Below are 26,182 nucleotides of genomic sequence, written 5' to 3' on the forward strand. Positions count from 1 at the left end.
CAATAGAAATCCTTTAAGGTAATGATAAAATGCTTTTGTTTTATCCAACTTCATTTTCTCCATCCAATTCAAAATATAAAATTATTCACACATAAATTCATTAACTTTATTATCTCAAATATAATTCAAATATTTACTTTTTTTGGAGTTTTATCAAGTTCATAGAGAAGTCCTTTAGTTTTTGTCATTAACTTATCAAGTTCTTTATCCCAGTCTCTTGCTAAATTAGTATTGCGATGTTCATTAATCAATTTGACGAAAGATATTTGACGTCCAAACTGTTGGGATCAAAATAATCAGGGCGTCATGCAGAAGCTAACAGTTACAAATCTTCAATGACGATAAATTAGACAAAAAAATAAATATAAAAGACTTTATTATATGACATAAGTTTGGTCAATTGACCTACATATGATAATACTAATATAAAAAGAGAAAAAAATATTTAGCGGAATAAATTCCCCCTTAAACAAAACTCTCTAAAGGAATATATTGTTGATACTTTTCTATGTTCTAGTTGTGGGAAGGATGTCTTCAATTTATAGATGTCCAAAACTTTTACCCAAGACAATGAATAACCAAATATGGATGATATTTATATTTTTCTTTCAGGAAAAGTAAAAACAATTAGGGCAAAAACACTACAAATCTCCCTTTTTCTGGCCTGAATTTTGGACAAGATTTGATTTTGTCACGACCCAAACCCCGCTCCGGTCGTGATGGCGCCTCTCGTGAGGACAAGGCCAGCCAACCAACCCAAATTGCCTTTTTCGAAAATAGATAAACAGGAATGAACAATTTTAAAGATGATTTAATAACATTACTTAGCGGAAGTACAACCCAAACACTGCCCAAACCGGGGTGTCACAAGTCACGAGCATCTATAAGAATGTAATTATATTTACAAGTCTAGAAATACACTGAACAGGAATAATGAATAACATAGAAAGAAACGGTGCTGCGAACGCTGGCAGTCACCTCACTAACTCCTACAGTTCTGCCTCCAAACAGCCAATACCCGCTACCGGGTGAATAAATACCTGCAACTGCACACGAGGTGCAGGGAGTAAAGTGAGTACTCCAACTCAGTGAGTAATAAAGGTAAATAACAACTGAGCAGTAAGAAATCACGCAAAGCAACCAACATGCTGTATAGAAGCAGTGTACAATCCTTTGAGAAAGCAGTGAAGCTGTGAAATCCTTAGAAATATCTTGGCTCAGTTTAAATCTCTTTTGAAAATGATCTTTTCAACAGTTACGAAATGATTTCAAAATAGTTAGTGCCGATAAGCACAGAAGATCCGCCCCTCGGGCACAAATACCACAGCATAACTGGTAAAATGGCAAGTAAATATGCAAGATGAGCAAAATAAAAGTTCGCCCCTCGGGCAATATCTCAAACAGTACCAGCCCTCGGGCTCACTCTCAGAACACTCTCAGCCCCTCGGGCTCTCTCTCTCAGATTGCTCTCAGAATAGTATCAGCCCCTCGGGCTCAGTATCAGTCACTCAGCATAGTATCAGCCCCTCGGGCTCACTCTCAGATCATATGGGTACCCGCGCTCACTGTGGGTGTGTAGACTCCGGAGGGGCCCCTTACGGCCCAAGCGCTATATCAACACAAGGCCTGAAAGCCTTCTCACATCACTCATAAGGCCTGAAAGCCTCCTCACGTTACTCGAGCCACCTCGTGGCATGTAAATGTATCTCAGGCCCTCGGCCTCATATCACTCAGCATATCCTCACATATGGCCCTCGGCCTCACTCAGTCCAGAAAAATATCATAAGCCCCTCGGGCATCAATAAAATAGTAGTGCTCAGCCCAAACAACAGTGGAAATATCATTTAAGTCTCAAAATTCAATTAAAGCGGATGAGTTTGTAAAACAGTATAATCAACAGGACTGAGTTCAAGTAGTATATCAAAATAGTGAGGAAACAGTGATAAAAATCCACGAAGTATTCAAGTAGTCGGCATGAAGCCCAAAATATGGCAATAGGCCCAAGTCATGTTGATAATAAACACATCTCAGTCAAATACGCGGTAAAGACATAAGTCGGGACGGACCAAGTCACAATCCCCAATAGTAAACAACCCCGCGCTCGTCATTAAGCGCGTGTTTCACCTAAATATAGCACTACGTTGTGCAAATCCGGGGTTTCAAACCTTCAGGATATCATTTACAATCATTACTCACCTCGAACCGGTGAAATCTCAAGCTCGCGAAACCTTTGCCCCTCAAATCGGCCTCCACGCGCGTTGAATCTAACCAAAACCAAAACGAATACGTCACAATATGCTAAGGAAACAAAACCCAATCGAAAACAATCTATAACGGGCACAAATCCCGAAATTACCAAAACCCGAGCCCCACTTCTCAAAACTCAGAAATTTTCACATCAACGGATACCTTATCTCACCACGAGTCTTTACATATCAAAAACTCTCAAATCCGACCTCAAAATGGCCCTTCAAATTCCAATTTAAAAATCTCAAATGTCAAGCCCTAGTGCTTCCATTTTTAGTTAAATTCCCATGAATTTCTAGGTGGATTTCACAATAAAAACGAGTATTGAGACCAAGATTCTTACCTCAAGTTGATTCCTCTTGAATCCCTCTTTCATTTCCTCCAAAAATCTCCAAAAACGGGCAGCCATGGGTGAAAATAGACCCAAAATCGCGAACAAGATGACTTTAAAACATTCTGCCCAGCTACAGGATTTCTTCTTCGCGAATGCGGTCCAACTCTCGCGAACGCGTAGCATAAAATTACATTGACCAACTTTTACCTTACGCGAACGCGACATGCCAGTCGCGAACGCGATGCTTCCACAGCCTTGACCTTCGCGAACGCGCCACTTCCATCGCGAACGCGATGACTAACTGACCATCAGACCCAATCTCTCCTATGCGATCGCGTATAAACACTCGCGAACGCGATGCTGCCTCTCACAACCCTTCGCGAATGCGGCATGGACCCTCGCGAACGTGTAGCTCACAGAACTTACCCCTTCGCGAACGCGAGCTCCCCTTCGCGAACGCGAAGGCCAAAATACCTGCAACACCAGAACTGAAAATCTGCAATCTCTCAAACACAAAAATGGCCCGATTGACCACCCGAAACTCACCCGAGGCCCCCGGGACCTCAACCAAAAGCACCAACACATCCTAAAACCTCATTCAAACTTGTTCCAATTACCAAGACACCTCAAACAACACCAAAACCATCAATTCACATCGAACAAGCCTAAGTTTTCCAAAAACTTCCGAAATACGCATTTGATCAAAAACCCAACCAAACGACGTCCGAATGACCTGAAATTTTGCACACACATCATAAATGACATATCGAAGCTACAACAGCTCTCGGAATTCCATTCCCACCCTCGGATCAAAATCTCACCCATCAACCGGAATTCGCCAAAATACTAACTTCGCCAAAACAAGCTAATTTCTACACCGGACCTCCAGAACCAATTCCGATCACGCTCCTAAGTCATAAATCACCTAACGGAGCTAGCCAAATCATAAAATTCCAATCCGAACTCATTTACAATTGAGTCAACTCTTGGTCAAACCTTTCAAATTCAAAGCTTTCAACTGAGACTGTTCTTCCAAATTCATTTCGATTTTCCTGAAAACCAAACCCAACTATCTACCTCAGTCATAATGCATTACACGGGGCAAGTCATGCCCGAGAACTGGCGATCAAGGTGTAAAAGCTCAAAACGACCGGTCGGGTCGTTACATCCTCCCCCACTTAAACACACGTTCGTCCTCGAACGTTCCCAGAGTTGTTCTAGAAGCCAACCAATAGCTGAATAACCTTACCAAGCGTAAACCCGGGGGTGATCCCACATCACCCTATCTCATATAGGTCCGATAACACATTGCACTTTCCGAAATCATACACAAGATCAGAATCTCACATGTATATTCAGAATAAGCCCGAACCAGCTGTAATAACCCATACCTGCAACCTCGGCTGCAATCATATGATATACCACATAACTCTAACACTCGAAACGATAACTTCTATTCACGGCAGCTGCACACAACACTCGAATACTGGTAGAAAACCTCTTATCAACTAAGGTCTTATTCCACACTTCTATATACTGTTAATGATAAATGAAACATGCAATAAACCATAACCATCTCTCAGGTCAACCATTTATGAAATCACTTCCCTTTTGGCTAATACCACAACAGATTTCCGAGCCGAACCTCGATATTATCCTTCCAACAAGCTGAAATCAAATCCGTTCGTATTCATTAATGACCCCAACGATCACCTCGAATCCAACACACCTCTCTGGTGACATGACATATCAATACAGGCCTAAGCCACAACTTACATAATTCGCGCACCAATAAGAAACGGTCTGAATATCCTCAAATCATGAAAATGACCCCAAACGAAAGAGCTGTATCTCAAGCTCATCAGTACCATCACAACACAAAGCTGAGACCCCGTCTTACATCATAGAAATAGAACACATGAATCTACCCCGAAAGGTCATATTTCCACGTAGCCTCGCTACAATGCGCGATCCTATCCAAACACTGTTACACATGAAACACCTCAAGTCACTATGCTCAAAATTCGATAGCCACACACAATTTGATGTCTGGAACCAAAGCAAATCATTACACCCACGGTGCAACAAATAACATATACCACGCAACCTTAGGACACAACCGATACGTCATTCACCGAGCAACACCCAATTACTCTTCCCGCTCGACTTCCACTATGAACCTCTACTAGAACCGCACCATACGTGCTCATAACCAACAAATCATAACGTCTTGCAACACAGAAAGGAAACTCATAGATCTCTCCAGACCACTGATAAGCTCAATAACGGTCGAGTCAAACTACCCCTCCACAATGCAATTCGGGGCCAACCAAGCCGACTTAAGCTAGAACATGGATTCACATTGGCCTGCCAACGAACTCCTTACCAAGGAAGCCTGAAGCTGCTCCTTCCACAACTATAACTCCTGCCGGAGCCATACGATACGGTGCCCGGCACCAAGTCAATACCGAAATCCACAGCCTCGCCCGGCGACATGCCCGACCACAAGCATCGCATCTGAAAAGTCCCTCAACACCGAAACTGAATCAATGGTAGAAACCTCTGCACTGACATCCATCACGAAGGCCCAATCAAGAAAAGCAATCCTCTCCAGCCGTCCGCTGGTTCTTCGAAACATAAACCACCCTACTAGAACACACTCCGACGCACCTCGCCACTCAACCTGTGGCATTTCCGGCATAGCCCATAGCGCAATAATCCAGAATAACCCAACACTGAGAAAACCAGTCTAAACCCCAATATCATATCCAAAATCTAACATACCAAGCAAAGAGAGATCCACTCGGGCCTCCAAATCTCAGTAGTCCCTAAACAGTGCCGATACGCACGATCCACAACCATCACATAGCCTGAACATGAGGACTCCCAGTCTCCAACTCCATATAGCACACGAATCATCGTACTTAATCCCAATTTCGCCGTCCGAAAGCATACCACACCTTTAATACCCAATAATTCCACGATAGATACTCTAAAATTTTTCCTGTGCCACCAAGCAAGCCCGAATGTCACCAGTCGATCTAACAAGAAAGCGCCACAATACTACCGAAGTGCCATCAACTCAATCACATTACCCCTTTTTCTGAACATATACTATCGTTAAATCACTTCTAATTAGAAATATCGTTCTCTTAACTATGTGAGGCTACCCGCTACTTAAGAGTTTTATGAACTTCCTTTCAGAACTGAACTGCAACCTAACACATGCAAGTCTCGGTCCTCCACAACATACCGCATATACCATACTATCTAAGGATAACATGAATACTTTATCTCCCTTCCGAACCACAGACATTTACGCACTCAACTAGTCAAGAACTTTCCATTGATCCCATCTAGAAGAAAAATCATTACACATCCCATGCCTCTCATATTCGTAGAAAATGCACCTCTCCAACCACGGTAGAAATCAACAAGAACTCTCTCAATTCCGTTTGTATAAATTAAACTGCCAGGACTGAATCCTTCTAACTAGACCAAGCTAAGCAAGCCATCAAAACCCATGAGCATTGCTGCAAAATACCTGTAAGAACCCATTACCTCGAGCACATACAAGGAATTGATCATATCCTTACCATACCGATTCGCTCTACTATCAAGCTACTCCATCTATCTAAATTTCCTTCTGATTCATTTTCAACTTGATGCTCCCTCTTGCTGTAGTACCACAATTTCTCAACCCAGGTTTACCTCACGAGACCCCAGCATAAAAACCACACTGACTAAGACCCATAAGCCGCTGAATACTCTCTCAATTATTCCCAGAAACACCACACTCCAGAATACTTTACTCTGAAGAACTTCCTGTGAATCTAAATCCGTTACCTTTACCTTCCTGATACTGATACATAGGATCCCATAATTAACATAGGAATACCACAAGTCTTGACCTCCTCCAATGAAAACTCAATCTCTAACCACACCTACAACTTTAAAATACCCGATTGTTTCCTATAGAATCCTTAACACATTAGAGCCATTCTCGAGAGCCATTCACTCTTCTTCAACTGTAATTTACCTGATCAAATGAACAGAACCACCCGTACCTCATTAGTATTCTGACACCACAGAATGAAATCCTCATCCCAATACAACCAAGCAACTCCCTGCTCTACGCACTGAGCATTCTTTACCAACAACAACTTAAGACATGCTGTGATTTCCTTACCCTATGAAGCACAATATAACCTTTGTCAAAATTTTCCTTTACTCGAGCCATCCTCGGTCTCAATTTCCGCAAGCCATAACTGATTTATCCGCACGCCTCAAACTGGAACCAGCATAGCACCTAACCGTGCAATCAACTACTCACAGCAGACTTCCCCACTTGGTTCGGAGCCATAGATCATAATACACTCGATAACTCATAACACTTATACTCTATAGATGCCACAATACCATAGTGAGATTAGACTCAAAATCCCTTGTANACTTCAGAACACTCCGCATGAGATAACCCACCTGCTTCGCCTCAATATAACATTTCTGTATACCTTCCACCGTCATACACATTACACAGTTACTTAGTCTTCCTGAGTTTGAACTCGTACCGCAACATAAAATTTACTTCACTCTCAATTAGGAGACTTGAAAAGATTCTTCACACGCCCATAACTCGGAGCCACACATCCAATCACAATGGAAATCATACACTTAATGGTTCACCTATCATCCAGTAGATCTTCCTCGACACTTCCAAGTCATATAGAAACATCACGCAGTACTAACATACTCATCACGTGGCTATCCAGCCGTCACTTCCACTAATAGGGACAATACCAAACATATAAGTTCAAAACACTTACTCACACAATCAACACCTCGGTGCTCAAGCCATAGGCAAAGATCCAGCCTCAAGTCCTCCGGACTGGACCAACATCAAACTCACAGAGACCACGTCTCGCCCCTTGATCAGGGAATCACAAGCCACCAAGGCACATCTGATACTGAGCGCTCATGCGTGCATACGAACGCGTGGAAGGAATTTCAAGAGTTACTTTTCAAGCATGAATCAAGGACGCACGATAAGATTACAAGAAGGTGAAGTTTTCCTAAAGGTTCTGCAGCCTCTCGAAGATAAATACAAACGTCTCCGTACCGATCCGCGAGACTCTACTAAACCTGCTCATGACTCGTGAGACCTAGTAACCTAGGCTCTGATATCAACTTGTCACGACCCAAACCCCGCTCTGGTCGTGATGGCGCATCTCGTAAGGACAAGGCCAGCCAACCAACCCAAATTGCCTTTTTCAAAAATAGATAAACAGGAATGAACAATTTTAAAGATGATTTAATAACATTACTTAGCGGAAGTACAACCCAAACACTGCCCAAACCGGGGTGTCACAAGTCACGAGCATCTATAAGAATGTAATTATATTTACAAGTCTAGAAATACACTGAACAGGAATAATGAATAACATAGAAAGAAACGGTGCTGCGAACGCTGGCAGTCACCTCGCTAACTCCTATAGTTCTGCCTCCAAACAGCCAATACTCGCTACCGGGTGAATAAATACCTGCAACTGCACACGAGGTGCAGGGAGTAAAGTGATTACTCCAACACAGTGAGTAATAAAGGTAAATAACAACTGAGCAGTAAGAAATCACGCAAAGCAACCAACATGCTGTATGGAAGCAGTGTACAATCCTTTGAGAAAGCAGTGAAGCTGTGAAATCCTTAGATATATCTTGGCTCAATTTAAATCTCTTTTGAAAATGATCTTTTCAACAGTTACGAAATGATTTCAAAACAGTTAGTGCCGATAAGCATAGAAGATCCGCCCCTCGGGCACAAATACCACAGCATAACAGGTAAAAAGGCAAGTAAATATGCAAGATGAGCAAAATAAAAGTTCGCCCCTCGGGCAATATCTCAAACAGTACCAGCCCTCGGGCTCACTCTCAGAACACTCTCAGCCCCTCGGGCTCTCTCTCTCAGATCGCTCTCAGAATAGTATCAGCCCCTCGGGCTCAGTATCAGTCACTCAGCATAGTATCAGCCCCTCGGGCTCACTCTCACATCATATGGGTACCCGCGCTCACTGTGGGTGTGCAGACTCTGGAGGGGCCCCTTACGGCCCAAGCGCTATATCAACACAAGGCCTGAAAGCCTTCTCACATCACTCATAAGGCCTGAAAGCCTCCTCACATCACTCATAAGGCCTGAAAGCCTCCTCACGTTACTCGAGCCACCTCGTGGCATGTAAATGTATCTCAGGCCCTCGGCCTCATATCCTCACATATGGCCCTCGGCCTCACTCAGTCCAGAAAAACATCATAAGCCCCTCAGGCATCAATAAAATAGTAGTGCTCAGCCCAAACAATAGTGGAAATATCATTTAAGTCTCAAAATTCAATTAAAGCGGCTGAGTTTGTAAAATAGTATAATCAACAGGACTAAGTTCAAGTAGTATATCAAAATAGTGAGGAAACAGTGATAAAAATCCACGAAGGATTCAAGTAGTCGGCATGAAGCCCAAAATATGGCAATAGGCCCAAGTCATGTTGATAATAAACACATCTCAGTCAAATACGCGGTAAAGACATAAGTCCGGACGGACCAAGTCACAATCCCCAATAGTAAACAACCCCGCGCTCGTCATTAAGCGCGTGTTTCACCTCAATATAGCACTACGTTGTGGAAATCAGGGGTTTCAAACCCTTAGGATATCATTTACAATCATTACTCACCTCGAACCGGTGAAATCTCAAGCTCGCAAAACCTTTGCCCCTCAAATCGGCCTCCACGCGCGTCGAATCTAACCAAAACCACAATGAATACGTCACAATATGCTAAGGGAACAAAACCCAATCGAAAACAATCAATAACGGGCACAAATCCCGAAATTACCAAAACCCGAACCCCGGGCCCACTTCTCGAAACTCAAAAATTTTCACATCAATGGATTCCTTATCTCACCACGAGTCTTTATATATCAAAAACTCTCAAATCCGACCTCAAATGGCCCTTCATATTCCAATTTAAAAATCTCAAAAGTCAAGCCCTAGTTCTTCCATTTTTAGTTAAATTCCCATGAATTTCTAGGTGGATTTCACAATAAAAACGAGTATTGAGACCAAGATTCTTACCTCAAGTCGATTCCTCTTGAATCCCTCTTTCATTTCCTCCAAAAATCTCCAAAAACGGGCAGCCATGGGTGAAAATAGACCCAAAATCGCGAACAAGATGACTTTAAAACATTCTGCCCAGCTACAGGATTTCTTCTTCGCGAACGCGGTCCAACTCTCGCGAACGCGTAGCACAAAATTACATTGACCAACTTTTACCTTACGCGAATGCGACACGCCAGTCGCGAACGCGATACTTCCACAGCCTTGACCTTCGCGAACGCGCCACTTCCATCGCGAACGCGACGACTAACTGACCATCAAACCCAATCTCTCCTACGCGATCATGTATAAACACTCGCGAACGTGATGCTGCCTCTCACAACCCTTCGCGAACGCGGCAAGGCCAAAATACCTGCAACACCAGAACTGAAAATCTGCAATCTCTCAAACACAAAAATGGTCCGATTGACCACCCGAAACTCACTCGAGGCCCTCGAGACCTCAACCAAAAGCACCAACAGATCCTGAAACCTCATTCAAACTTGTTCCAATTACCAAGACACCTCAAACAACACCAAAACCATCAATTCACATCGAATTCAAGCCTAAGTTTTTCAAAAACTTCCGAAACAAGCATTTGATCAAAAACCCAACCAAACGACGTCCGAATGACCTGAAATTTTGCACACACATCACAAATGACATATCGAAGCTACAGCAGCTCTCGAAATTCCATTCCGACCCTTGGATCAAAATCTCACCTATCAACCGGAATTCGCCAAAATACTAACTTCGCCAAAACAAGCTAATTTCTACACCGGACCTCCAAAACCAATTCCGATCACGCTCCTAAGTCATAAATCACCTAACGGAGCTAGCCAAATCATAAAATTCCAATCCGAACTCATTTACAATTAAGTCAACTCTTGGTCAAACCTTTCAAATTCAAAGCTTTCAACTGAGACTGTTCTTCCAAATTCATTTCGATTTTCCTGAAAACCAAAACCAACGATCTACCTCAGTCATAATGCATTACACGGGGCAAGTCATGCCCGAGAATTGGCGATCAAGGTGCAAAAGCTCAAAACGACCGGTCGGGTCGTTACAGATTTACATTATTCACGTGCATTATTTTCATCACTGTAGCATAACATATTTTAAAAATAGAATATTTGCGGGTTAAAAATATTATAGCTCGTTGCAGGCTTAAAAATGAGCTCTTTGCAGGGTTAAAAAAAGTTTTGATTTTAAAGATGTAGCATTAGAATTTTTGAAAATATGGTTGAAAATCCATCTCTATAGGTAGCGCTTCAGAATGTAACTTGATTTGAATGTGTTTTGCATATATTTTCAACCTCGTGGAACCATTGGCTCTGATACCACCAGCTCTGGTACCACTTGTTGGGATCACATTAATCAGGGCATCATGCAGAAGATAACAATTACAAATCTTCAACGACGATAAATCAGAGAATAAAAAACAATAAAAAGACTTTACTATATGATACTCCCTCTATTCAAGTTTATGTGAATCTATTTTCTTTTTGGTCCGTTAATAATAGAATAACCCCTTTCTAAATTTGGAAATAATTTAGCTTAAAATTCCAGTTCTACCCTTAATAAGAAGCTTTTATAACCACACAAATATTCTGGACTCCATTTTGTCTTGTTTAGGACCACAAATTCAAAAAGTCTTCATTTTTTCTTAAACTTCGTGCCCAGTCAAACAGGTTCACATTATGAGTTTGGTCAATTGACCTACATATGATAATACTAATATAAAAAGAGAAAAAAAATAATTAGAAGAAAATAAATTCTCCCTTAAATAAAACTCTCTAAAGGACTAATTGTGGATACTTTTTGATGTTCTACTTATGGTAAGAATGTCTTCAATTTATAGATTTCCCAAACTTTTACTCAAGAAAATGAATAACCAAATACGAAAGCGAATTATAATTTTGTGATGACCCGATATGTCATATTATGTTTTAGAACCTGATTCTACGCTTTGAAGCCTTAAATACCTTATTTTAGCCCTCCTCGATTTGCGTGCACAGTCCGCGCGTGTTTTTAAAAAGTTTTTATGTTAAAAACTAAGAAAATATGAAAATATGCTTTTAAATCCATTTGAGTTGACTTCGATCAACGTTTTGAGCAAGCGGACCCGATTTCGCGTTTTGACGGTCCCGGTTGGTCTGTATTGTGATCTGGGACTTAGGCGTATGCCCGGAATCGAATTCGGAAGTCCCTAACCCGAGTTATCGCGCTTTGATGAAATTTGAAAGTAATGACTTTGAAATGTTTGATCAATGTTTGACTTTTTTTGACATCAGGTCCATATTTTGGTTCCGAAACTCGGTATAGGTCCAATACTATATTTATGACTTGGCTGTAAAATTTGGTGAGAAATGGAGTCGGTTTGATGTGATTCGGACGTCCGGTTGTGAAATTAGAAGTTCATGAGTTCTCTTGTAAATTTCCTTTGATTTGATGCTAAATTTGTAGTTCCAGGTGTTATTTTTGCGATTTGATCGCGCGAGCAAGTTTGTATGATGTTTTTAGACTTGTGTGCATAGTTGGTTTAGAGCCCCGAATGCTCGGGTGAGTTTTGGATAGGCTACAGTGTGAAAATTTAACTTAGAACATTGTTGGTGTGCTCATTTTTGGTGCATGCCTCAGACCTCGCAATTGTGAGGCCAGGCTTCGCATTTGCGGCCACAGATGGATTTGCATTTGCGTAGAGTAGCTGGGGCACTTCAAGTTTGCATTTGCGAACAAAGCTTCGCATTTGCAAAGCGAGTCAGGGGACACAGTGATCGCAATTGCGATCAAAAGGGTCGCATTTGTGGGAGATCATTGTTCGCATTTGCGAACAAGTCATCGCATTTGCGATAAAAGCGGAGATGTGAAGAGCTTCGCATTTGCGAATCCCAGGTCCCAAATGCGACATCTGCAACTAATCAAAATGGGAGTTAGACGGGATTTTTATTCATTCTTCAAATTTTCAAAACAAGAAAACCCTTGAGGCAATTTTTCAAAGAGCTTTTCTCCCCCAAATTATTGGTAAGTGATTCTAATCCAATTTTTTTTTTCAATCTTTTACTACTTTTCCTAAGATTTCAACCTAAAATCTAGTATTTTCATGGTGGAAATTAGGGGTTTGGGTAGAATTAGGGATTTTTGTGAAATTGGGGATTAGACCCCAAATTGAGGTTGGATTCCAAAATAAATTACATAATCGGGCTTGTGATGAATGGGTAATCGGGTTTTGGTCCGAATTTCGGGTTTGGACGAAGAGGGCCCGGGAGTTAACTTTTGTTGACCTTTTCAATATTGACCTAAATTGAATTCTTTGCAATCGTGGGTAGTTCCTAAGGCTTAATTTGAATCATTTGGTTGGTAATTTACTAGATTCTATTGGTTCGGAGGCTTGTTTGAAAGGCATAGCCGTGGTTGAGCTTTGAATTGGTCCCTGGAACGAGGTACGTGTCGTGGTTAACCTTGACTTGAGGGATTAATACTTATTTGTCTATTTGCTACATGTTTAGATGTTGGGTACAATGTATATGCGAGGTGACGAGTACTTATGCGTTGTTGTCGGGTTAAAGCATGCGGGTGAGACTTGTTTCTTGCATTTATTGCTTCCTTTGATCATGTTATCCATGCTTAGACTAGTTATTTGTTAAATTGATCATTCTTATTGTGTTTATGGGCTTTTGTGATAATTGAGTAGTGATTCCAAGGAGAGATTGGTATTGTGGAACTGTTGTTAAAGTAAGGCTTGTACTTGTTGATCCTACCTCCCTGTTTTTACTTGTTCATTGTTTTGTGGTAAGGGAGAGTGTTAATGCACGAAGGGTGATGCCGTGCCATATTGTGAGTGTTAATGTACGAAGGGTAATGCCGTGCCATGTTATGAGAATTAATGCACAAAAGGTGATGCCATGCTGTTTCTATTGATTTATACTATGAGTGAGAGTAAAAGCACGAAGGATAATGCCGTGCAGTATCATTGTTCCATTGTGAGGATGAGAGTAAAAGCACGAAGGTGGTGTCGTGCAATTTCCTTCCTTGTGCTCAATTTTTTTTACTGGTTAAAGGCATATTGACTATTTTGGTTCATTTCTGTTGTATCTCTCATATCTTGTATCCCCTTAGCATGTTCCCCTCCCGCTAGTACGTGATTAGTTTTTACTTGTTGCTATCTTGTACATATACTATTTTCTGCACAGGTTTATTATATAGGTGTCTTGTAATAGCCTCGTCACTACTTCGTCGAGGTTAGGCTCGACACTTACGAGTACATAGGGTCGGTTGTACTCATACTACACTCTGCACTTCTTCTGCAGATTTTGGTACCGGCCCTAGCTGTCCGTGAGTTGGAGCAGCTTGGATTTGCTCATTCGGAGACTCGAGGTAGATCTGCTGGCGTCCGCAGACCTTGAAGTCCCCTTCTATTTTTCTTATTTCACTGTTTCTTTTCTTTCAAACAGTTATATTTCTTTCAGAATCTATTTGTGTTAAATTCTAGAAGCTCGTGAGTTGTGATTCTAGATCCGATTGGTAGTAGATATTATGAGTAATTATGTTATCCTGCACTCAGCTTTAATTCATTTTGACTTAATTGACTTTATTTATTGAAATTGAATGAAAATTGACTTTACGGTTCTCTAACATTGGCTTTCCAAGCGAGTGATATGTTAGGCGCCATCACGGTCCCGAAGGTGGGAATTTTGGGTCGTGACAAGGATGTATCAGAGCACTAGGTTGCCTCGGTCTCACAATTCACGATCAGGCTTAATAAAGTCTGGAGGATCGGTACGGAGACGTGTGTACTTATCTTCTAGAGGCTATGAAGTTTAGGAACATGTTTCACTTCTATTCTTCGCTATCATGCGATTTTTATCTCTCATTGCTAATTGAACTCTTCTACTCTTGTTCTCTCACAGATGGTGAGAACACGTGCTGCATCTTCAGCTGAGCAGCAACCAGAGCCCCCAGTGGCAGCTCCTATGAGGGGCAGAGGTCGAGGCCGAGGTCGTGCCAGAGGCCGAGGCAAGGGCAGAGCTTAGCCTAGAGCTCGAGCAGCAGCACTAGCAGTGGAGCCTCAGGTGGAGTTTGATGAGGAGGTTCCTGCCCAGACTGTGCCTGTTGGACCAACTTAGGTCCCCGAGGGGTTCATCGCCACCCCAGTGCTTTAGGACGCTCTAGTCCGTTTAGTCCTTATGGAGAGTGTGGCCCAGGCCGATACATTTCCTATGGCACCAGCTGTCTCTTAGGCTGGGGGAGGAGCATCGACTCCCGCTCTCACACTCTGGAGTAGGTGGCTTCCCAGTATTAGACTCCAGCAGCTCAGCCAGTTAGGGTAGTTCAGCCGGTTGTTGCAGCAAAGGGTGGTGACGGACAAGCTATGTCTTCTGGGGGATTATTGAGATTGGACAAGTTCACCAAGCTCTTTACAGTTCATTTCAGTGGTGCACCTTGTGAGGACCCACATGATTTCTTGACCGCTGCCATGAGGTGCTGCGGAACATGGGGATAGTTGAGACCGATGGGGTCGATTTTGCTGCGTTCCAGATGATGGGTTCCGCCAAGAGATGGTGGAAGGACTTTGTATATACCAGACCATCTTGGGTCGCCTGCTCTTATTTGGGACCAGTTCTCTCAGATATTTCTTGAGAAGTTCCTTCCTGTTACATTGAGAGAGGATTACCGTAGGTAGTTTGAACGTCTTCAGCAGGGCAGCATGTCTGTCACTTAGTATGAGACCCAATTTTTGGATCTGTCTCGTCATGCTATTCTTCTGCTTCCTATCGAGAGAGAGAGAGAGAGAGAGAGGGTGAGGAGTTTTATTGAGGTACTTGCTCAGCCTATCAAGTTTCAGATGGCCAAGGAGACCGGGAGTGAGATTTCTTTTCAGACGGCTACCAATATTGCCAAGCGAGCCGAGATAGTTCTTGCACATGGGGGAGGTCAGGGGTCTGATAAGAGGCCTCATCATTCTGGTGGATCCAGTGGTGCCTCATCTGGAGGCAGGGGTACTTTTGGTAGGGGCCATCCTCCCATGCCATTTCATTCAGCGCTCCAGGCATCCCACGGTGCTTCAGGTGGTCGTAACCCTCATATGCCTTATTCAGACCAGCTAGCCTAAAGTGAACCACCAACTTCCATTAGTGCACCTCCGCACCAGAGTTTCTAGGGTGGTTACTCAGGCTGACAAGGTCAGTTTCAGGGTCAGCAGTCACAGCAGCCGAGGTCCTCTTATACTTGTGGTGACCCGAGGCACATTGCTACATTTTTCCCTTGACCATCGAGCAATTCCCAGCATCAGGGTTCTCGTGCCATGGTCCCGGCACCGGGTGCTTCACCGCCTGCTCAACTAGCTAGAGGTAGGGGTCAGGCAATTAGAGCTGGAGGTCAGGCCATTAGAGGTGGAGGTCAGGCCGCTAGAGGTGGATGACTAACCAACTAGGGACCGCTCTCGAGATGTAGTTCAGAGTGGTGGGGCCCAGCCCTATGTTATGCTTGTCCAGTCAGGCCTGAGGCTGAGTCATCTGACGCTGTTATCACAGATACTGTTTCAGTTTGCAGTAGAGATGCTTCCGTTCTATTTGATCTGGGTTCTACTTATTCCTACGTGTCATCCTATTTTGCTTTATATTTGGTTGTGCCTCGTGATTCTTTGAGTGCTCCTGTGTATGTGTGCACACCTGTGAGAGATGCTATTATTGTAAATCATGTTTATCGTTCGTGTGGGGTTACCATTGGGAGCCTTGAGACTAGCGTAGATCTTCTACTTCTCGATATGGTAGATTTGATGTCATCTTGTGTATGGATTGGCTGTCACCTTATCACGTTATATTGGATTGTTACGCCAAGACGGTGACCTTAGTCTTGCTGGGGTTGCCTCGATTAGAGTGGAGAGAGACTCCTGACCATTCTACCAGTAGGGTTAACTCTTGCGTGAAGGCTCGGCGTATAGTTGAGAAGGGATGTCTAGCTTATTTGGCTTATGTCTGCGAGTCTAGTGTAGAGGTTCCTTCCATGGACTCAGTACCAGTTGTTCGTGATTTTCCAGAGGTGTTTCCTATAGACCTGCCGGGGATGCCACCCGACAGGGATATTGACTTCTGTATTGATTTGGCTCCGGGCACTCAGCCCATTTCTATTCCGCCTTATCGCATGGTCCCGCCAGAGTTGAAAGAATTGAAGGAGCAGTTGCAAGATTTGCTTGATAAGGGCTTCATTAGACCTAGTGTCTCGCCCTGAGGTGCGCCGGTGTTATTTGTGAAGAAGAAAAATAGGTCAATGAGGATGTGCATAGGCTATCAGACAAAGTCACCATCAAGAACAAGTATCCATTTCCGAGGATTGATGACTTATTTGATCAGCTTTAGGGTGCCAAGGTATTTTCAAAGATCTATTTGAGGTCTGGCTACCGTAAGTTTAGGATTAGGGCATTCGATGTTCCTAAGATAGCTTTTTGGACTCGATATGGGCATTATGAGTTTCTAGTGATGTCATTTGGGCTGACAAATGCCCCAGTAACATTCATGGATTTGATGAACCGGGTGTTCAAGCCTTATCTGGATTCCTTTGTGATTGTGTTTATTGATGATATCTTGGTCTACCCTCGCAGTTGAGAGGAGAATGAGAAACATCTTCGGATCATACTTCAGACTCTGAGAGACAACCAGTTATATGCTAAGTTTTTGAAATGCGAGTTTTGGTTGGACTCAGTCACCTTCTTGGCGCATGTTGTATCAGCAGAGGGTATTCAGGTGAATCCTAAGAAAATTGAGGCAGTTCAGAACTGGCCTAGGCCCACTTCAGCTATAGAGATACTGAGTTTTATGGGTTTGGCAGGTTATTATCGTTGGTTTGTGGAGGGGTTCTCATCTGTAGTAGCCCCGTTGACCAGGTTGACCCAGAAGGGTGCCCTGTTTAGATGGTCAGATGAGTGTGAGGCGAGCTTTTAGAAGCTCAAGACTGCTTTGACTAAGGTGCCAGTGTTGGTGTTGCCCATAGGTTCAGGGTCTTATACAATATATTGTGATGCATCTAGTATTGGACTTGGTGAGATATTAATGCAGGATGGCAGGGTGATTGCATATGCGTCGCGCAGTTGAAGGTTCACAAGAAGAATTACCCTGTTCATGACTTAGAGTTGGCAGCCATTGTTCATGCACTGAAGATTTGGAGGCACTATTGTTACGGTGGTCGTGTGAGGTATTTACGGATCATCGAAGCTTGCAGTATTTGTTCAAACAAAAGGAGCTCAATTTGAGGTAGAGAAGGTGGTTGGAGCTATTGGAAGACTATGATATCACCATCTTGTATCATCCCGGAAAGGTCAATGTGGTGGCCAATGCTTTGAGTAGAAAGTCAGTGAGTATGGGCAGCCTTGCGTTCATTCCATTCGGTAAGAGACCGCTTGCATTAAATGTTCATGCCCTGGCCAATCAGTTCGTGAGGTTGGATGTCTCTAAGCCCAGTTGTGTTCTAGCTTGTACAGTCACTCGGTCTTCATTGTTTGAGCGCATCAGGGAGCGGCAATATGATGACCCTCATTTGCTTGTTCTTAGGGACACAGTGTGGCATGGTGATGCCAAGCAGGTTACGGTTGGAGATGATGGAGTTTTGAGGATGCAGGATCGTGTTTGTGTGCCTAATATAGATGGACTTCGTGAGTTGATTCTAGAGGAGGCCCACAGTTCCCGGTATTCTATTCATCCGAGCACCGACAAGATGTATCAGGACTTGCGACAACATTATTGGTGGAGGAGGATAAAGAAGGATATTGTTGCATATGTAGCTCGGTGTCTAAATTGTCAGCAGGTAAAGTATGAGTATTAGAGACCTGGTGGTTTGCTTCAGAAGTTAGAGATTCCTGAGTGGAAGTGGGAGCGTATCACTATGGATTTCGTTGTTGGACTCCCACATACTCAGAGGAAGTTCGATGCAATTTGGGTCAATGTGGACAGGCTGACCAAGTCAGCCATTTCATTCCTGTGGCCGTTACCTATTCTTCAGAGCGATTGGCTGAGATTTATATTCGTAAGATCGTTCATCTTCACGGCGTGCTCGTGTCTATCATTTCTGATCGAGGTACGCAATTCACCTCGCACTTCTGGAGGGAAATACAACATGGGTTGGGCACGCAAGTTGAGTTGAGCACAACATTTCATCCTCAGACGGACGGACAGTCTGAGCGCAATATTTAGATATTTTTTTTGATTAAACCTCAAATTGTATTAATCAAAAGTATATATGTACATAGCTGTGTAACTGCTGACCAGCTACAATCCAGAAAAACCCAATTGCAATTGCTTCTACTAACCTACTAGGCATTGCTGCTATTCAAAAAGAAACTAGTTAGTTCATTACATAATGAGCTAAGCAAATCTGTCTAAACTATGCAATGTCTGCTGCCACTTTGGTTATCTTCTGCCTCTTGTGTGTACTGTAGGACAATTTCTCTGCATATTCTGTGTTCCTCAAAGGCACTTTGCTGGAATCGAATCATGTTCCTCTCCCTCCATATACTGTATATGAGCATAGCAAACACATAGCTAGTGATTTCAGCTTTTCCTGTCTTCTTTCTAGCCATCCTGCTTGCCCAGGTAAGCTCCTCTGACCATCCCTTTATGCTCCTGTTCATGCCCAGCCATAATAGTAATCTGGTCTAAATTCTGCTAGTAACTGGGCACTCAAAAAATAGATGTTGTAGTGTTTTAGTAGTTGCTTTGCAAAATACACAATCCTGTGGCACCTGTATTCCAATTCTACTTAGTCTATCCACAGTAGATAATCTTTCATGTGCAGCCAACCATAGTATGAATTTGAATCTGGGATGAATTTTTGTCTGCAAAACTATGCTTCTCCAATGGACTTTCTGATACTGGGGCAACAACAAAAGATAGGTCTTCTTGATTGAGAATTGTTCCTGCAGTTGTAGTATCTTCAGTCTATTACACAAGGATCCCTGCATAGGCTGCCTCTTCAGGTCTTCCTTTGTCTCAATGATTTTCCTGATTACCCAAGCTGCATTCTTAGGTGTAGGCATGTGTTCTAAATCCTGCTTCTTGATATAGTAATTGTGGACCCATTTTATCCACAGGCAGTCCTTTTTCATTTCAACTGCCCACAATTGTTTCATCACAGCAGCCTTGTTCCAAATGCATAAGTTGATGACGTTCAAACTCCCTGCAGAAATAGGCCTACAGATCTGTTCCCAAGCTATCAGAGCTTTCTTTGTGATAGTTGCCTCTCCTATCCATAAGAAAGTTCTGAACACTGCATTTATCATCTTCATGACTTTCTTAGGGAGTATGAATATCTGAGCCCAGTATGTTTGAATGCCAAACAATACTGACTTTATCATTTGAAGCCTGCCAAAATAAGATAGTAGTCTTGCAGACCAACACCTTACTCTATCTGTTATCTTCTCAATTAGGGGCAAACATTGCTGCACAGTAAGCTTTTTGGATGATAGTGGCACTCCTAAGTATCTGAAAGGGAAAGTACCCTCTTCAAAACCCAATGTATTCAAGATAGCCTGCTTTTCATCTGCATCAACCCCTTCCATGTAAATAAAGCTTTTGTCCTTGTTTGCTTGTAATCCAGAAGCTGCAGAGAACTTCTGAAATACTCCTTGAAGTAACCTGATTGATTCAATGTCTGCCCTGCAGAACATGAGCAAATCATCTGCAAAACAAATGTGTATTATTCCCAGTTTCCTGTATCTAGGATGGAAATTAAAGTCTCTATTCTCTGGTAGTAGCATCATTTCCCTATTCAAATACTTCATAGCTATTACAAAGAGGTAGGGGGACATAGGGTCCCCTTGTCTGATTCCTCTTTGTCTTTGGAAAGGTTTGGTAAGGCCTCCATTTAGCACAAGAGAATATAAAACAGTTGTGACACATTCCATGAGTGACTTACTATGTTCCCAATCACCTTCTTAATTCTCAGTTGTAACACCTTTGCAATTATTTTGTACAAAGTGTTACAACATGCAATAGGTCTATAGTTTTTGACCAGGGATGGTGAATTTACCTTCGGAATCAAAGTGATGGCTGTACAGTTCAACTTCTTTTGTAATTTTCCTGTCTCAAAAAAACTCTGTACTACAACTTATATATCATGCTTCACTAAGTCCCAATTTCTTGTGAAGAATTCAATAGGGAACCCATCTATCCCTAGAGCTTTGTCTGTTGGCATATCTTTGATGGCTATGTCTATCTCTGCAGATGTCACTGGCCTTATCATCTCTAGTTGCTGCTCTCTGTTTAACACTGGCCCTTTTTTGATGACTACTGAGTTTGCACAGTTGATCTCTCCCCACTACAATTACCCATTATCTCTTCTTCCCACATCTCAGTACCACATGGGAATGATCAGATACTCTTGGGTTTAGGAAATCTGCCTCTATATGTCCATACTGATGTAGCCATTGAAAATTGCCCAGTGCCCAATCTATTTTGCTATATACTCTGTTTTCCACAGGTTGTTTGTTGCACCAGGTAAAGTGCCTGCCTATTGACCTTATGGGGGTCAACTGTAGGTTAGTTAGTAGGTCCTGAAAACCTTGAATTTCCCTTGCTGTAACTGGTTGCCCAATTCTATCCTCTGTGGTTAGTCCATTGTTAAAATCACCACATAGCAGCCATGTGTTACTGATTTGTGCACCCAACTGTTGTAATTCAACCCATAGATCCTCCCTTTGTTGTAATGTATTTTGAGCATATACCATAGTAATATCTGTAGTAAACTGGCTTGAACTTTCCTCCATTGAGCAATGAAAATATTGATCTTTTATTGATAGTATCTGCACATTGATACTATCCTTCCATATGAGCCAAATTCTACCATTTACTGCTGTGTTATAATTACAATATTAGTTCCACCCTCTAGCTACTTTCTGCAGAATTTTCTTTGCTTTGCCTTCCTTGACTCTAGTTTCCACACATCCTCTGAGATCTATTTTTTGTCTTTCCAGAAAGAGCTTCAACTCTTTCTGTTTTGAGAGCTTATTCAGCCCTCTAATGTTCCAAGTACACACAATCATGGGGGTTCTACCACCCTAGGCACACATACAGGCCCTCCCTCTGTAGTGCTAGGTTCCTCAATTCTTAGCACAACAAATCTGTTTGCCTTTTGCACCATCATAGGTTCACTCTGAGTAGCTTCTTGTACAATTTTGTTTTTGCCTTTTGATCTTGTGCTAGTTTGTTGCTCATTCTGCTGCATACTATGGTTCTCTGCTATACTTTGGGAGACATTATTTTGTGCCTCTACCTCTGCATTCTTAGTTTGAGTTCTATCTTGTTGCATCTCCTGATCTTTGTCTGGTACTTTTGCTTGCCAGACTGGGTTCTTCTTTCTGTTCCTTCTCCTTTTCCTCTTGGCTACTTCCCGGTAAGCTTTCTCCCTTGTTTTTGGACTAATTCTTCTGCAATTCTCTGCATCATGGCCAAATTTTATGCAATCTACACAAAACTTTGGCCTCCAGTCATTTTTCACTTGCTGTTGGAACACCCCAAAAGGTGTATCAATCTCAATACATTCTGGTAAGGGCTGAGAAATATCTGCTTCAACTAACACTCGAGCATAAGAAATCCTCTCCATTTCAGCAGTGACTTTATCTGTATACATTGGTTTCCCTACTCCACTAGCCAATTTGCTTAATGCTTCAGGAGACCAATAACCCACTGGTAAACCTGGGAACTTCACCTACAATGGAATAGTGCTAAGGCACTCTGGGTCAAAATAGAAATCAATTTCCTAGTTTTTCAGAATGAACGACTTATTGTGATACGTATATGGGCCAGCATGCAAGACCAAATCTCTATCCTCTATTGTTTGGAATTTGAAGATATAGTATCCTTCTTCATGATACAAAATCTTAGGTTTTGCAACAAAAATTCCATACCGTAGTGACATAGTTGTTCATTGATCGAGCATATGTTGTGTCTCCAAGTACATATCCTATCAATGCAGAATTCCACAGTTCCGCCTGTGATTTGATATCGTCTTCTACAATCTTCACCACCATCTTACCATCCCTCATTGATGGAGGAATATAGGTAAGCATTTTCCCCATTTGAGAAGCACGATTATTTCCCAGTCCATCACCTTGTTCAGTCTGCTTCTTCTCCGCCATAGTTCTGAGTTGCTTATCCGTCCCAATTTCAGAAAATTAGAGTCGTCGTGGCTTGGGGATTTCCTTCTTCACTTGTTCTTTACCTCCCCTTACAGGGTAATTTTGATTTGAATCATCCAATTCTGCCTCAGTTTTGCTCTCCTCTTCAATTTATTGAAACTTCGAAGGTAGGAAACTTCTAAATGTCAGTGGATATTTCCTCTATTAGATATTTCCAGTTACGGAGTTTGCCTAAACCACAGCTACTAGTCGAGCATTTAGATGGCTCCCTATGAGGCATTATACGGTAGGCGGTGTCGTTCGCCAGTTGGATAGTTCGAGCCGGGGGAGGCTCGATTGTTGGGTACAGATCTGGTACAAGATGCCTTGGATAAAATCAAGATTATTCAGGATCGACTTCGCACAGCTCAGTCCAGGCAGAAGAGTTATGCCGATCGTAGAGCTTGTGATGTTGCATTCATGGTCGGGGAGCAGGTGTTGCTCCGGGTTTCACCTATGAAGGGTGTGATGAGGTTCGGAAAGAAGGGCTGTATACGGTGAAAATTAGAGAGTCCGATTTTATGGTCATTATGACACTTCATACCGTCCCCAGAAGGCTCGAGGCTCAGCTCGAGGTTCTACCCCGAGGGTTCTCGATGTTCGACCTCGGGGCAGTACAAATCGGTGGTTATGATAGAAAAATGGGATTAAAGCTGACCAGGTCTGTTAGACTAGTACAAGCCTGTACCGTGGCATTAAATGGTTGTACCAGCAGCGTATCTTTGTAATAAATGCATCTGTACTATGTTGGGATTCCCCCTCATATATAAAGAGGACCCTTATCATTTTGTAAGGCACATGATATTCAATATAAGAACAAGAACATTCTCTGCTTCTCTAACTAAAACATATTCTCCCTTGATTTTATTGCTTATATTTATTACATTGCTTACATTTATTGCGTTTCATGATTGTTCTTCATTTATTACTCATCATTGATCATAAAGAGCCCTCATCAAAGCTTTTAGAACTGTTAGTCCTTCATCGGCTATCCACAACCTAACGCTTTAGCTCGACCTCGAGGCCCAGTATAGGCTAGCTCGAGACCCCGACTCTCGTCCACTCGGTTTGCTTGTCATACTATCTTCAAGCTCTTATCTTATTTTATTGTCATACAATTAGCATCTTGTAACGACCCGGCCGGTTATTTTTAGAATTTACGCCCCGATCCCCTATTAACTGCTTTCCCCAAGTTTATTTCTACTATTTTGAATTGCCGGGATGGTCGGTTTTCAATTTCGGAGAGTTTTGGGACACTAAGTCCCTAAATGAGAGCTTAAGTGTTGGAAAGTTGACCGTAGTCGGAACAGTGTGAAGACGGCCTCAGAATTAAAATCCGTTGGTTCCGTAGCTCCGTTGGGTGATTTCGGGTTTAGGGGCGTGGTCGGATTGTGCTTTGGAGGTCCGTAGCTAATTTAGGCTTGAAATGCCGGAAGTTTGATTTTCGAAGTTTCCGGTATAGTGAGATTTTGATCCGAGGGTCGGAATGGAATTTTGAAAGTTGGAATAGCTTCGTAGTGTTGAATGGGACGTGTGTGCAAAATTTCAGGTCATTCAGACGAGATTTGATAGACTTTTTGATCGAAAGCGTATTTTGAGAAATTTGGAGTTCTTAGGCTTGAATCCATGGTTAATTTGAGGTTTTGATGTTGTTTTAGGTGTTTTAAGGATTGGTACAAGTTTGGACAGTGGTATTAGACTTGTTGGTGCCTTTGGTTGAGATCCCGGGGGCCTCGGGATGATTTCGGATGGTTGACAGGGAGTTTTGAGGTATATTGCAGCTGCTGAACTTTGCTGCTTCTGGTATTTCCGCACCTGCGGTTTGGGGACCGCAGGTGCGATGCCGCACGTGCGGAAGAAGAGCCGCAGAAGCGGAAAGAGGGGGAGTCATCAGGAACCACAGATGCGGTATGCCTTTCCGTAGAAGCGGTACCACACCTGCGGGTGGGGAGTCGCAGATGCGGAAGCTGGGCGTTAAGTGATGGGTCGCAGGTGCGACCTTTGTGTAAGGCCCCGGAAAATTTCGCTAAGTAACCTAGGATTTCGTGGTGCCACATAGGCTTATTATAATATTTTATGTGCTATTAACATGGGGTACATCAATTGGATTTGGTAAATATGTGTATAAGTCTTATGGTAAGTATTTGGGGTCCAAGAAAAGGCCTAAGTCTAAGAAAAATTGGAAAAGTTCATAATAGGCTATACTTCAAAATGAGCTTGCACTAGTCCCTACTTTGAACGAGCATATCTAAATATGTATAAGGTTTTATGTGATGAATACCTCTCAAACGAAAGGTCTTCGAGTCTAGTTTCCAATGCTTCAAACCGTTCGTCATTTGGACATTCCTACGCAAAGTTATGATCAAATTACCAAAGGCTGGAAAATGCGATCCCATGTCAAATCTGCGACCGCAAAACCGGTCGCATTTCTGACTTTGCGGTCGCATTTCTGTCGCAGACTGGGCCAGTGTAGCCCAGTTTTGGGTGCCGATTTTGCGGTGCATTATGCGGCCAACATTCTTGTTTTGCGGTCCGTTCTGCATAGCAGACCCGACATCGGAGGGTTAATTTTTAAATTTTTATAACCCGACCCCATTTCAATATATAGGCTTTGGGGTTCATTTTGGGGTCATTTCTTACTGATTTTAGAGAGAGATGAGAGCATATAGAGAGAGAAAGGAGAGGTCTAGCTTCATAATCATCCAAACCTTGCATCAACCTTCAAGAATCAAAGAGCCCATTCATAAGTTCTTCATCCAAGAGAAGATTCTATACATTATGCTTTAATTTCGAGTTTGGGGTATGAGATGGGGTATTGAGGTATGATTCTTGGGTGTAATACTATTATATATACATGCATGTACAAATTAGGATTGTGGGAAGGTTGTTTAGCATAATTAAGTAAAGATTTGGTTGGGAAATGAAGAAAAACTTTGGAAAAGAGATTTGAAACTAAGATGCTCAACTAGTATTTGATAAAATGCTCAAATGAGCTGAAACCATGAATACCTTTCTAATTTGTGTTCAGATGTCTCATAGTAGATTGAAATTTCTAGAATTTCCGGAACGTTGTAGTAACTTAAGGAAAGCTTAAACGAGGTATGTGTGGCTAACTTTGACCTTTGTAAAATCACCTTGTTTGGTGTACAAATATTTGGTATGTGATATCTACGTGGATTATTTGTGAAACTAAATTCTTGTGATTGGTATGTGTTTACTTATGCGGAATATTTGTGAATTCATGTGATTAATGTGCCTTGAACGTTGTTGGTTAAGTCTTCCGATATGATAGTGCAAGTAAA

At 42.4% G+C, this 26,182-nt stretch overlaps 1 protein-coding gene across 1 annotated transcript; it reads right to left on the reverse strand.

The window, feature by feature from the left end:
- Positions 1 to 19,085: 19,085 nt before the first annotated feature.
- LOC109206830 lies at positions 19,086 to 21,470 on the reverse strand. The gene is made up of 3 exons (XM_019369691.1): positions 21,266 to 21,470; positions 19,507 to 20,383; positions 19,086 to 19,329 (listed from the first exon to the last, which is right to left on the reverse strand). The coding sequence occupies exons 1-3, from the start codon at positions 21,468 to 21,470 to the stop codon at positions 19,086 to 19,088; spliced, it is 1,326 nt and encodes a 441-aa protein (XP_019225236.1).
- Between the last annotated feature and the right edge of the window lie 4,712 nt (positions 21,471 to 26,182).

This window comes from Nicotiana attenuata, unplaced genomic scaffold (genome assembly GCF_001879085.1).
Source record: "Nicotiana attenuata strain UT unplaced genomic scaffold, NIATTr2, whole genome shotgun sequence".
Lineage (NCBI taxonomy): Eukaryota > Viridiplantae > Streptophyta > Magnoliopsida > Solanales > Solanaceae > Nicotiana > Nicotiana attenuata.